The sequence below is a fragment of the Xenopus laevis genome, chromosome 4S, assembly GCF_017654675.1.
Source record: "Xenopus laevis strain J_2021 chromosome 4S, Xenopus_laevis_v10.1, whole genome shotgun sequence".
Lineage (NCBI taxonomy): Eukaryota > Metazoa > Chordata > Amphibia > Anura > Pipidae > Xenopus > Xenopus laevis.
The window spans coordinates 1,000,456-1,015,071 of record NC_054378.1 but is presented as its reverse complement, the minus strand read 5'-3'; the positions used below and the strand labels follow the sequence as shown (position 1 = coordinate 1,015,071).

The 14,616-nt window shown below is 36.5% G+C and overlaps 1 protein-coding gene across 1 annotated transcript; it reads right to left on the bottom strand.

Moving 5' to 3' along the window:
- Positions 1-221: 221 nt before the first annotated feature.
- rce1.S (Ras converting CAAX endopeptidase 1 S homeolog) lies at positions 222-14,616 on the bottom strand. The gene is given in 9 exon segments (NM_001092652.1): positions 222-1,503; positions 3,842-3,904; positions 4,908-4,979; positions 7,809-7,976; positions 9,078-9,156; positions 9,245-9,328; positions 10,105-10,207; positions 11,813-12,127; positions 14,571-14,616. Coding segments are annotated over 8 exon segments (933 nt in total). The 5' UTR covers positions 11,941-12,127; positions 14,571-14,616; the 3' UTR covers positions 222-1,267.

Genomic DNA, 14,616 nt, shown 5'->3' with positions numbered 1-14,616 from the left:
CCCTGTTTGATATTTGGGATGAATATTGATTTATGGTCTTGGATTCTCCTGAAAGTGAAGAAGAATAAGGTTAAAGGACACGTGCAATTCACTGTGAGAAGCCAATTTGTTCGGCACTGCCCTGTGAATCAATGTTAAGTAATCTCAGCTGTATTTTTAATCCATTATACTAAATATGGTGCAAGAGTTATTTTTTAGAAAAATCTTATAAAGGAAGGGTATTTTAGCTGCAATTTCCCTTCATTTCAAAATAGGAGAATAAAATATTCACAACAATTACATTATGTAAGTTAAATCTATATGAGTAGTCACATGTCCCAGCATAGAAACCAAAGATGGATGCATTGTCAGTTAATCCAAATAAGAGATGACTGCTACATGTGGGCCATTCAGATGGACGGTGATTGGAATAAACAGCTGGCTGACTATATTATGAGAAAGTAGATTACAAAGGGCCATATTTCTCACCAATGCCTGTGAAATCAGATCATTTCGCTTCAGAGGGGGTCAGTTGTAGGATTAAAAAATGATTTTCAACAATAACATTCCCAAAACATTAACAAGGTGATAAAAAAAAAACTAAACATTATCCTCCCAAGAAAAGCAGCATTATTTCCTCCTTGGCGACCCATATAGGATAACAGCTTGACTGCCTTGCATAAAAGTTATAGTATTTTTACATCTATACTCTCAATATAAATATTCTTCCAAAATACTCAAAATAGCAATTCATCCCGTGGCTACAAAATGAAAACCTGAATGGCAGTTATAATGGACTCCAATACAATTCAGGTATTTCAAGCTATGCAATAAAATATTCACTATTTCCCGCTAGGATGAAAATAATTTAATTTTGGGTCCACACCAAGAATAGAAAAATATACAACTATGGAGTTTTTTTTTGCATCCAAAAATATATTCAACTTGGTGCCAAAAGAACAATAGTATTTAAAACACAGCTTAATGTGAAAGCTCAATATGAGAACCAACCACCTAGAAGAGTTTTAGTAAAAGTACCATGTTATAAATGATCTCTCTCAAGATACTGACCAGAAAAAATGCTCTTATTTACATTGACGAGGATACTGATCTTAAATATGTTCAGCAAGCCCAAGTCATTCTTCTCTTATTGTGAAAGGTGAAGATTCAATGGTCCAGAGAGGAACGTGAACTCTTTTGGACTCACAATAGCAGTTTGCAGCAAATCTGGTAGATTGGATGATGAACATTTTTTTTAGATGAGGCAACAATCATTTTGCTGGTGCTGTCAAGAGCAAAGGGATCTGTATTCTGTGGATTGTACATCCAGCAATTTACAGATGGGTATGTCTCCATACAATGTAGGCTCAGTCATAGGATATAGCAGCAGTATGAATAGCACTACGCCGAGAAAATAGAAAAGAATAATTGTAAAACGTTGAGGGTGTTCTAATGCTCCAAATATAGCTGGAAAACCAATGTAATTGCAGAAAGAATGGCAGAGAACAGGACCTATAAGGTGACCTAGAAGAAAAAAAAAATATAGAGAAAGAGATAAGTACACTATTAAGACAAACATCCCTGAATCTTTTACAAGTTCATGCTCAAACATATGACTCAATGCCTATCTGGGCACCCACACTTTCATTAGGTGAAAGAGCAAACGCAAGTCATGGAGCGAAGAGCAGGCACTCGGCTAGACTGTGGTTTGTCACAGAAGTTACATATGATGCACCGCATATAATTCATAGTCATATTAAGGGGCAGATTTATCAAGGGTTGAATTGAAATTCAAAATCTAAATTGTAGAGCTTTTTTCATGGTCAAAACTGTCAAATTCGACTATGTTAAAAATGTTAAAAAAAATGTTAATTCTATTTTCGAGATTTATCATACTCCAATGCAATTATTCACCACCTAAAACCTGCCGAATTGCTGTTTAAGTCAATGGGAGAGGGATCAATTTAAAGTTGTTCGCAGGCTTCCTCACATTTAAGGTTTGTTTGCGGAGAAAAAAACTGAATTGAGTTTTTAACATTCAAATCTAATTCGATTTGAGTTTTCAAGCCGATTCCATTCATCCGAGTTTTAAAACTGTGATTTTTTTTTTTTTTTTAAAAATAAATTTCGATCGGTCGACTTTCGAATTTAAGAGAGTTTTTAAAAACTCACATGAATTTGAAATTCAACCTTTGATAAATGTGTCCCTATTATAGAGAAAAAAAATTTAATTTTAATTTTTTAATTTAAAACAGATCCAATATACAAATGTTGACAGCTCACCAGATTATGCACTCCTCAATCCTTACAGTATAACTATGCATAAAAACAATTCAGCACTAATGGAAAAAGGTGGCAGTTATTTTGCCTACCATCGTTTTTGCCACCATGCCAAAGTAGCCAAAAATTCCCCTTACCCCCAATCAGCTTCATGATAACTGAAAGTACCTATAGAGTGAATGTTGTGCAAATGTAGGCAGAAGCAACTAATACCTGCATAGGGTGCCTCCCTATATAGTGAAACTCCATACATTCAAGGGGATCTGCTTTTCTTGCATGATGGAATCATTTAATTCTAACCAGGTTCCAAAAAACATTCATTACAAAGTCTGAATGGTTTTAAAGTAATATGCAAACATAATTGCTAGCAAATCATAATCTCTTATTTATATTTTCTGCACTACTGGTTCTGAAACCTGGATCAATGTAGTAGAGGTCATCTGATATTTAGACCACAGACAAAGAGAATAGACCCCTACAAATTTGTTTCAAGAATCAAAACCAGGAGTGAGTACATAGAATAAAAAGATGAAAAATAGTTGCAATACATTTACGAATAGTTTTAAAACCACTGAAAATGGTTTAAAATATATTGGAAAGTTGCATTAACAGTCACGAAAAAATTTTTTTTAGGTGGTGATCCCCTTTAAGACTACAAAGAGCAAAAAATCCAAGCTACGGTGCAGAGGTGAAAGCCTTTAGCATAAAAAAAAAAGCACAAAGCTTCACTCAGCAGGCTTGTACTCGCACTATGGAAATTTCACCAATTCAGAGACAACACATGGGCACACAGGAGACCTAGGTGTCATCACTAGGCTCTGGATCTGCCTCTTGTTCTCACCTACCGCTTACAATCTCCCATGAATATTTTAAGGCTGGTTTGTTAATAGTTTCAACGAGTCTTTTATAACCCCAGGTGTGTGGTAATACTCATACCTGTATTTAGCTGTACAATGAATGAGCAGTGCTATCACACTGGAGTTGATTGTTTAAAGGAGAACTAAAGCTTAACTAAAGAAGTAGGTAGAAATGTTGTACATGATGTTTTGTGCCCAAGGCAACCACAGTGCTTTCCAAAGATGCCCCAGTAGCTCCCCATCTTCTTTTCTGCTGATTCACTGATTCACATGCTCTGTGCTGCTGTCACTTACTGAGCTTAGGGAGCCACTCACAATATACAGTACACATAGAATAGAAATGTCACAATATAAGGCTGACTTGTAATTAATACACATAATTACTACATGGCAGCACACAAACCAGTGCAATTAGCATCAGAATTGAATAATCAGCAAACCTGTAGCATCAGCTTATATTAAAGACAAACCTCATTTTCTGCTGAATAATTTGTGACGACTCCTAAGCTTAGCTTCTCAACAGCTTTAGGCTGGTGTAATTAGTTCAGTATATAAAATATTGCATTTTTAGCCACATTTAGGGTTTAGTTCTCCTTTAAAACTGAATATAGGTATGCAGGATCATAAATCAGTTTTAAAGCATTCACTTGTACCCATGCACTGAATCATTGAGAGCCTGGGTGTAAATGATATGCTACTATACTGTACAAACAGCAAAAACTCACCTGTTCTCATAAAGATAAATGCTGTATAGGCCCCAAACACTGCAGTATATGAAAACTGAAAAACTACAGTAGAAGAGATACTCAATTAGATGCTTATATTAAAAAAACTAAATGCAGGAAATAAAAACAATATCATTTGCCTGTAAGTCAGTGATTTTCAATGCAAATATTACAAAACAATTAGGATGCTGCATCACTAAGGGATTAGGTGTTACAAATTTTTTGTTAAACTTTGAGGAAGGCTAAATTACATAACAAGCCAAATGGCAACTTCTACCATCTTGCACCATGGTACCAGCATCATAACCAGCAAATAACTGGATGGAACAGTCTAATTAGTACCCTCCTGTTATGATGCTGGTAATTATGATAACAGAGATAGAATAAAAGTATTTTAAAATAATAAAAATATAATGCAGCGTTGCCCTGCACTGGTAAAACTGATGTGTTTGCTTTAGAAACACTACTAATGTTTATATAAATAAGCTGCTGTGTAGCAATGGGGGCAGCTATTCAGTAGTGTTTCTGAAGCAAACAATAATAAAATTGCCTTACAGAGCCTTATCATAATATCAAAGGCTATTGTGATACTAAACTCTATAGTTAGTACAGGTATGGGTATATAGAATTTAATTAAAAGTAGAGAGGGGTGTGTGTATGGGACTGGGTTTTCATTTGGAGGGGTTGAACTTGATGGACTTTGTCTTTTTTCAACCCAATTTAACTATGTAACTTACAGAGCAACAGTTTATGGGTTGCCGTCGCCAGTGACCCCCATTTCAAATAATTAAAATATAAAGGATAAAAATGAAGACCGAATGAAAAGTTGCCATGAATTGGCCAGACTATAAGATACTAAAATGTAATTTCAAAGTGAACTAACTACCACAGTATTGAGGTTTTTTGGCCCTAAACATGTGAATGAAACGCACACTACTGGACACACATGGAGCGGGGACAGAATTACCTAATTTTACACATTGAACAGTCTGTTAAGTCACTGAGCTATAAAATGCGGTGGAAAAAAAAAATAGTATAATAATAATAATAATAAATCAACACGTACCAGCAGAAAGAAAGATACTTAGGACTGTTGCCTGACGAAATCTAAGCTGTTCAATGACATGATGAAAATGTGCTGGAAATGAGGAAACAAATGGCAAAAGATTATGCATAAAACCAAAAAGCATTTTTTTTCCATAGCCATTTTGCAGTGGTAAAAAACTCAAGATTAATAAAAATTAAAAAATTATTTAGAAACCTGCACATTTACACTTCTGCTATATTCAGGTTAAGTTCCATGACAAACCAAACTTTGCAAAATTGAGTATTACCTGCCTAAGCTAAAATCAGTTCACTGTACACTGTCCACAACTAGGGTTGCCACGTTTTCTGGAAAAAAATACCGGCCTTCCTATATATTTATCTTTATTCCCTATTAATAACATTGGGATCACTGACCTTCCTATATATTTATCTTTATTCCCTATTAACATTGGGATCACTGACCTTCCTATATATTTATCTTTATTCCCTATTAATAACATTGAGATCACTGACCTTCCTATATATTTATCTTTATTCCCTATTTATAACATTGGGATCACTGACCTTCCTATATATTTATCTTTATTCCCTATTAATAACATTGGGATCACTGACCTTCCTATATATTTATCTTTATTCCCTATTAATAACATTGGGATCACTGACCTTCCTATATATTTATCTTTTTTCCCTATTAATAACATTGGGATCAGCCATCATTTTTACTGGCCAGGAGGGTAAAATACCAGCCAGGTGGCAACCCTATCTACAACATGTGCCTGATTTCACCAATATCAGATGCACTGTTCCCTTTCTGTTTTTCAAATAAGTGTTGAATGTGTCTTAGTAATCCTTGCCAGAAGTACAGTAGGAGTAGCCAATTAAGGGCACTGACAAACAGGGCACTTTATCAACAGGTGGGAAATCACTCTGTGCCCAACAAAACCCACCCCTTCACATTCGTTGTATACACTGCATGTAAAACAGATAATTTGGGTAATCGCTCAAAAATGCCTCTCCTTCCACATTTTCAGGCAATTACTGGAATAGCCACATGTACTGTGTTTTACAGACAGAAATTTCAATAAATATGAAGGAATGTGTATTGTTTTGAGCACTTTATTGCATGAAAGAGAGGTGATTTCCGGATAAAGCACCCTGCATGTCAGGGCCCTTAGTTGAGAGCAGCCGATACCCCTGCACAGCTGGGGAAGGTAGCAGGAAGACCAAAAGGGCATAAACTGACAGCTGGTTTAAAGAAGCACAGAAAAATGTATAAATAATGTACTTTCCCATTCAAGAGGCCCAGCATTATAATCTTAAACCCAACTGGCAATCTGTGGGTTCTGGCAAATCTTAGAGGAGCTGCTGTAAGATGCCATAGAAAGCCTCTATTAAAGGAGAAGGAAAGGTTAAAACTAAGTAAGCCTTAACAAAAAGGTCCATCTAAATATACCAGTAAACCCCCAAAGTAATATTGCTCTGAGTCCCCTGTCAAAAGAAACACTGCATTTCTTTCCTTCTATTGTGTACTCATGGGCTTCTGTATCAGACTTCCTGCCTTCAGCTTAAACCTCATTGCCCTGGGCAAGAGCATGCTCAGTTTGCTCCTCTTCCCCCACCCCCCTCCCTTCTCTACTGTAATCTGAGCCCAGAGCAGGGAGAGACTCAGGCAGGAAGTGATGTCACACCATGTTAATACTGCAGCTCCTAGCCTAAACAAACAGAGAGTTTCTAGAGCTTTTAACTCAGGTATGGTAAAACATTCTACAGAATAAATATAGCATTCTAGCTTGCACTATTGCAGCTAATCTATTGGCAATAAAATGCATCCGTAGCTTTCCTTCTCCTTTAAGTGGGCTGGTGGGGGGCTGTTTTGGTCTCTCTGTATTCGGACTGACACAGCCTATTTTGACAACCAGCCCAGACCAGCTTAAAGGAGAATTAAACCCTAAAAATTAATATTTTTATATAATGACCTTATTGCACGAGGCTAAAGTTTCAGCTTGTCAATAGCAGCAATGATCCAGGTCCCTAAGCTCAGTAAGTGACAGCAGCACAGAGCATGTGCCGTGAATCAGCAGAAAAGAAGATGGGGAGCTACTGGGGCATCTTTGGAGACACAGATCTTTACTGCTAAAGGGCTGTGGTTGCCTTGGGCTGGTACAGAAGCACAAAATATTATGTACATTTCTAGCTACTGCTTTAAATAAGCTTTAGTTCTTCTTTAAACCCAGATGACCAATAGAATGGCTGCAACATATAGGGGACTCTCAAATTCAAATTGTTAATGATCCAAACTGAATTTGAATTTTAATCCGAATTTCGAAATTTATCAAACCGTGGCCCTTTAAAAATTCAAATTGAACTATTTGCCACCTAAAACCTGCCGAGTTCACGTATAAAGTCGATGGGAGAGTTTTCAGGTCGGTAATAGATGTTCCAAGTTGTAGATATTGGATTTTTTTTTTTTACTAAATAACCCGCCCAATCAAATTTCGAGTATTTTCAATTTTATTAGAGTTAAAAAAAATTCACATGAATTCAAAATTCGACCTTTGATAAATGTGCCTCATACTATGTGCTGGAAGTCCCTATGGAATGATTATTGAATGGTAGGAAAGTACACTGTAAAACTTAATCAATACTCACACAGTGTTTTATCACATTTCAGATTTGAGTATTGTGTGGAAACAGAAAATTGAACCTTTAAATATGTGACCAAAGTAACAGCCACTTTATATGGGTCACTTCAAAATAGATTAAGTTTATTAAGGAAATAATGTGGAAAGATGCCCTCTCAAATACAGGCTAAGATACCAACTATAATGACCTTCAGTAGTTATACCATTTATTTATTTTTCATAGAAAAGTCATCCAAAATGCATACCAAAGATACTTCAGCCTTTGCCATACTTACCAATACCAAAGAAGAGAGGGCATGTAAAAATTGCAGGCCCCGGACCAGTACATGGAACTAACATAGGAAGCATGCATGCCCTAAACACCAACTCTTCTGTTAATGGGGCGATCACTTGGTTGCGCAGCCAGCGCATATCTGTCCCGCAAAGCATCCAGAATCTTGGATCTGTCAATCATAATACAAAAAGCTAAATAAAAAATATGAACAGATTGTATAAAATACTTACCCTGCAACAGTGATAACTTTTTACGACCTGGAATGGTGTAAAAGAATAGACTACAGAAAGGATTCAAAAAGAGTGGTGGTGCCACTGTCGTGCACTTTGGTGCCACTGGAACCTTGTCGTTTTCAAACCACATATTTTTTGCATGAAAGCTGATGGAGATGTTGTAGCATTCTGAGCATAGATTTTATAGCTCTCCATCCTCTTTTTTGCAAGTAGGAGTGGGGATACCAAGATCAGTGCATTCTCTTCTCTAACCTTAACAAATATGCCTGATTCTATACCACAAGGCCAAAATTCAATATTTAAATGTCCACCATAACTGCACTCTTACAATGCCACACTTATGTAGCAAATAGCATGACATTTCAAAGCATTGGATTCATGGTAATGATATAAAAAAATGGTAAACATTAGCTCATCATGATGCACAGATAAACAGCTATCCAATAGTTAATGGCACATCCACAGAATAAAATCAATTAAAAATTGTGCATGGTTTCTGAAATATTCAAGTTTATATTCCTCTTTCAGCATCTGATCCTGTTCATTCTGTCTTCATGCAGCAGTTGGGTATCAGATGAACGATCCAATATATGTTATGGGGGGGGCTCCCTTTCCTAGCAGTTATATTAGCGTTCACTCCAATAACTGATTCCAGTACAAACAAAATAACTGCATTTTGCACAATTCCTGCACGTATAGCGACAATATTTCTCATGAATTTAATACTCTAATACATATTCTAGGCAAAATAAGCTCCCCTATAAAATATATTGGATCGTTCATCTGACACCCAACTGCTGAATGAAGACAGAATGAAGAGAAACAGATGGTGAAAGAAACGGTGAAGACAAACCTGAATATTTCAGAAACAGTACAGAATTGTTAATTGATTGTATTTAGAAAGTTTCTTGTCGTATGCTGAAGCTAATATTACATTTTCATTTTTGTGATAGTTCCCCTTTAAAATCTGACGTTTTTGGTGTCTGTCAGCGAAGGAAACATCCCATATGCCATCAGAATTATTTTTGATAACTTACCAAAACCTACTTTTAGACCATCAAGGAAATCCCAAGGGCAATCAAGGGAAAGCTGAACAAGTGGGCCAAGAAATAATACCTATAAAATGAAAATATGTTTTGATGAATGTTCTAACTGGGAAATTCTGACTGAGGAAAAAAAAGTAAATAACTGTTTCATGGCTTACCATAGTTAGTAGTAAGGGCAATATGGCTGCTGTAATCATTCCCTCTATGCGGAAACCCATGAGGGAAAGAAGGGGTGCATCTGTCTGGGAGATGGGAGAACATTTAAGTCATGAAGAAAAGCCTTAACTTCTAAATAAGCATGCACTGTACATCAATGCTTTTAGCAACTGAACTGAATCCAGTTTTTTACAGCATTGGACACATTTTTTAAATTCATGTTTCAGGATTTGGCCAAACCCAACACCAATGGATTTAGTATATCCCTAGTTCTACTTTATTTTCTTGCAGCATCATCACCCTGTTATCATAAAGCATATCATTTTTGTAATTTCTATTCTTGGAAAAGAAAAGAAAAAAGGAGGTATAGCATATATTTAAATATAGTCACTTTTATTAGTACAGGTATGGGATCCATTACCTGGAAACCCATTATCCTGAAAATTCTGATAATTTCCTTTTTCTCAGCAATAATAAAACTGTACTTTGTGCTTAATCCTAAAATATAAATTAATCCACAACTCGAATCAAGTTTGGATAATTCAATTTAGACCTTAATAAACCAGCTCCTTAATGTACATTAATAATTTTAAGAGCCTTTTAGTGGCTCTATCACTTTAATCCCAGTAGTAATGTAAATTCGGATTTTTTAGTCTCCTGCACTGGATGAGATAAAGCGTGGGCAACAAATGGCCATTTTCTATTCACTCCTATGGGATTTTTAAAAGCATAATTTATCAAATGGTGAACTCCATTGATAAATATGATTCTAAAAATCCCATAGGAATAAATTTTTTCTGTGATGAGTTCTAATCTCACATTTTTTTCATCCTGTAAGGCTCTTATATTAATGCCTACTAACCTTGACACCTGTCATTTCTTTCCACAAAGACAGGAAAAGAGGAGAAAGCAAGGACACAATTAATACACTGGTGAATCTCTTCTTTATAACCGCTGGGTGATCCCTAGAAGTACAAAACTTGTAATCACAAATCATGTTTTACTACGTATGCATACATTTAATTTGCTTCAATACCTTGTTTCAGCTTTCAAACAATTATTTTTAATATAATATTTTTAATATATGCGGCTAGGAACTGTTAGAACACAAGAACACACTCTTGAAAATAATATGAGTGAGTTCATAACCATAAACTTGATGGATTACCAATAATAGGAAGGGAACAGTCACAGAGGCTCATTTCCAAAAAGTTAACCCAACAATACTAAAGAATTGTATTACCTTCTATTACTAGCAGTTAGGCAGGTTAAAATAGAGTTAAAAGGTTGAAATTGATGGACGTGTGTCTTTTTTCAACCTGATTTGATTTATAACACTGGAAATAGATTGTTAAGGGAGTGGCAATTAATTTGATATTTAGATGATTTATGTACTATGGGAAGTGTATGAACTGGACTATTGGTGGACTGTTAGAATTGCACAATATGAATTGATGAATGGTCTTGCTTTAGGCCTTAGTTGTTCATATGTAACCATGTATTCATTGATTTTGCCACATGAAATGATCATGATTGATGAATTAGAAAAATAATATATGAAAAAACAACATTTGTGAAACAGTAAAATGTAATTATAATATGATTTTTGTTTTTAATTTATAAATTGCAAGGTTAGAATGCCTGCATTCTCATATATCATTTCCTCATTGGCTCTTTACTGGTGGGGACAAACTTATTTGTGGTATTAATTTAGCATTGGGCACTACTAGGATATATCAGTTCTATCGACAATTTTAACTGGACATACGTTTAGGCACAAACATAATGATCTATAACCAAATGAATGAAACTATACTGTTGAGTGTGGTCTCTTAATTACAATTTCTAACATAGATATCTCTGGATTATTCAACCTGTCAATTTAAAACAGTAGTTACACCGCAGTTCCTACTATCTGATTACCTTTTTTTTACAAAACACAGGAAAAAGCAATGCACAGGAAAAAGCAATGCATACCACAATTTGTAGTAAAAGGTGCAGAATTTGACCAGAAGCAGTAACCCATAGCAGCCAATAAGATGCGTGCTTTTAAAAGGTTTCCAGTAAATTCTGCCAGCTGGTTGGTATACATGGGTTACTGCTCCTAGGCAAAGTTAGTGCATTTTATTACATAACCCCATAACCTCTTATTATTCAAGCACTCAAATCAGCCTATTTATAATAAGCTTTATTCATATTAAATCGATTATGTTTGAAAGCTGTATAAAAAAATCGAGTAGGCACTTTCAAAGACCAATCTTCCAGACAGACTTGTAAAATAATTTAGTAGTTTATTTTGGTAAACATGGATACAGCCTTACGCGTTTCGTATGTTTAGGATACTGAATCATAGGCTTCCTATCCTAAAGATACAAAATGCGTAAGGCTGTATCCATGTGTACTGAAATAACCGGTTTATTCGTTTCCTCAGCTGAAGGTTCAGGGCGGTGCACCTGGACGTCTTCTTGCAGTTTGTGAGTTTTTACATTTTTGAGACCTGAGAACATCAATTTTTACTGCTATCAACCCCTGTTCATTATTTAAATTGATATGTTTGAAAGCTATCATACCTGGGAAGCTCACTTTTCCACACGTATAAGCTGCCCACATATGAGCAGGCCAAGGTCAAGCAGCAGAATACAGACACACCACACAGACCAGGTCCCGAGTCCCCTCCATGAGCTCCAGACATGGCCATTACACTTTTTGGTTCCTTCTTCCTGGGTAAGCCTGCTGGCTTCAAAATGTTGGCACACTGTAGTCACCGTTCCTTCACTCGTAGGCGGTTATTCCTCTTTGCCAAAACTGGTCAAATAAGGCATAATGAGATGTGTTCACCTGATAAACGTCATTGCGCTGTATCATTGGTCAGACTTGTTCACTGCCAGTGAGAAACAACAGAGCATCACAGATTGATTGGTCACAGACTGAGGACCAGTAAACTATAGTGTAAATTCTGGGAAAATGTAAAATCAGGGAAATGTTTCAAAGCAACTTAATCTTCAAGTACACAAAGGATATAAAGCACAGATATCAGTTTTACTTTAAAATACAATATTTCCTTGTTGACTTCTAGGGTTAAGCATTGCAGAATTGCTACACTATAGGACAGCTCTGCAAGACCTCTCTGTCAGATGTTCAACCTAAAGCAATAGACTTGCATGAGGTGCAGACTAAATGGACTGGACTATTTAAAAAATTTCTAATATTGAAGTATAAAGTTTCATTTTTCACCGTCTAAAGTAGCTCTGGGCGGGGGGTCACCGACCCTGCAAACTCTTCTAAATTGATACATTTAGTTGATACATTTGTTATCTTTGTCCCAGCTTAGAATTGATACATTAGTTTCACTTATATACCCCACAGATACTGCTGAGAAATGTATCACCTAATTGTAGCAGCTAAATGCAGCAGCTAAATGCAGCAGCTAAATGCAGCAGCTAAATGCAGCAGCTAAATGCAGCAGCTAAATGCAGCAGCTAAATGCAGCAGCTAAATGCAGCAACTTGTAACAGTTCAGATGCTCCTGGATCTGCCAGACAGACGCCACAGGCACAAACATTCAACTTTAAACTTAAATTTTGGGAAAACAGTAAAAAATAAAAGATGGAAAGTAATTGAAAAAAATCTTTGTTTATGGAGAACGATCTCACAATAACTCAACTAAAAAAGTATTTGGAAGATGAACAACCCCTATGATTTGACTAATAACATAATCACGGAAGACAAACAGTCAGGACCAACTTTAATCTACCCAGATTTCCCAGAAGCCATTAAATCCTATGGTATAAAAGCAAAGAATATTATTCGATAATAAACTGCCCAAATCTTGGATCCTTATCACCGTGGGTGGTTTTACACTAAGGCTAGGGGAGGCTAAGCCTTCTCAAACCTGGCTGATTACTAGTAAAAAAAAAAATGCAAAGGGATCTGTAAAGTGATAGAAGAGAAGACAGATTGGGTAAATGAGAAGAACGAAGAGAAAAGATGGTGGAAAGCAGTATAAAAAGAGAGAGACAAATGAAAAATGAGGAATAGAGTAGATACAAGTGGCACCTACAGATGAGAAACTAGTGAGAGAGCGAAAAAATAGAAAGGTACATGGGGTGGCAGATAAAACACAGTAAATTCTCTTTCTTCTATGACATGAACTGTGTTTAAAGGAGAACTAAAGAAGTAGCTATAACTGTTGTACATAATGTTTTGAGCTTCTGTACCAGCCCAAGGCAACCACAGCCCTTTAGCAGTAAAGATCTCTGTCTCCAAAGATGCCCCAGTAGCTCCCCATCTTCTTTTCTGCTGATTCACTGATTCACATGCTCTGTGCTGCTGTCACTTACTGAGCTTAGGGAGCCACTCACAATATACAGTACACATAGAATAGAAATGTCACAATATAAGGCTGATTAGTAATTAATACACATAATTACTACATGGCAGCACAGAAACCAGTGCAATTAGCATCAGAATTGAATAATCAGCAAACCTGTAGCATCAGCTTATATTACAGCCAGGGAAGCTCATTTTCTGCTGCTGGATAATTAGTGACGAGCCCTAAGCTTAGCTTCTCAACAGCCAATCAGAGCCCACTGAGCATGTGAGTGTCACAGACACTTTCCAAGATGGTGACCCCCTGTGACAAGTTTGAAGTCCTGGATCATTGCTGCTATTGACAAGCTCAAACTTTAGCCTCCTGCAATAAGTTCACTATAGAAAATAGGACATTTTTAGCCACATTCATTTTTAGGGTTCAGTTCTCCTAAGAGAGGTGAAATGAAGGGAAGGGGTGGGGGTAAATAGCCTTGAGAAACACAAAAATCAGCCTGAAATGCTGATCACTTGAATGGGAATGTGTAAGAAAGAGAAATAGTGGTACATTTCAGTCCTAAAATCGTTTGTAGGAAGAATCCCAGTGCAAAGAGGAGCATTGTTGTGCTGAAAGTGTCAGTAGTGAAATTGTGACCCCCAGGGGAGTAACTATAGTCAGACCCTGAGGCTGCAGGAGGGAACTACAGGGGCCCAGAGGGGACATAATTCATATACAAGTTGAAACACTTGTATTGATTTGCTGTTGGGCCCAGTAATATGTAGTTACATCTCTGCTACTTCCCATTCCAACTCATTAGAAATGGTAAAGCTGCATTTGAGCAGTTGTTTCCCGGGGGAAATAAAAGGGGTGGAGTAAAGTAAAAGGTACAAAGGTTGTGCCACATAATAACAAGTAGGAAATAAAAGCAAATCAAAGCAGTGTTTTCTATTGCTGTTCCCTGACACAAGTAGTTGGAGGGAGCAAAGAAAAAAAAAAGCAATGACTGTTCTGTCACATACTGGGAGCGGAGGCGAGTCTTGCTGACACTGACAACCACCACGGACA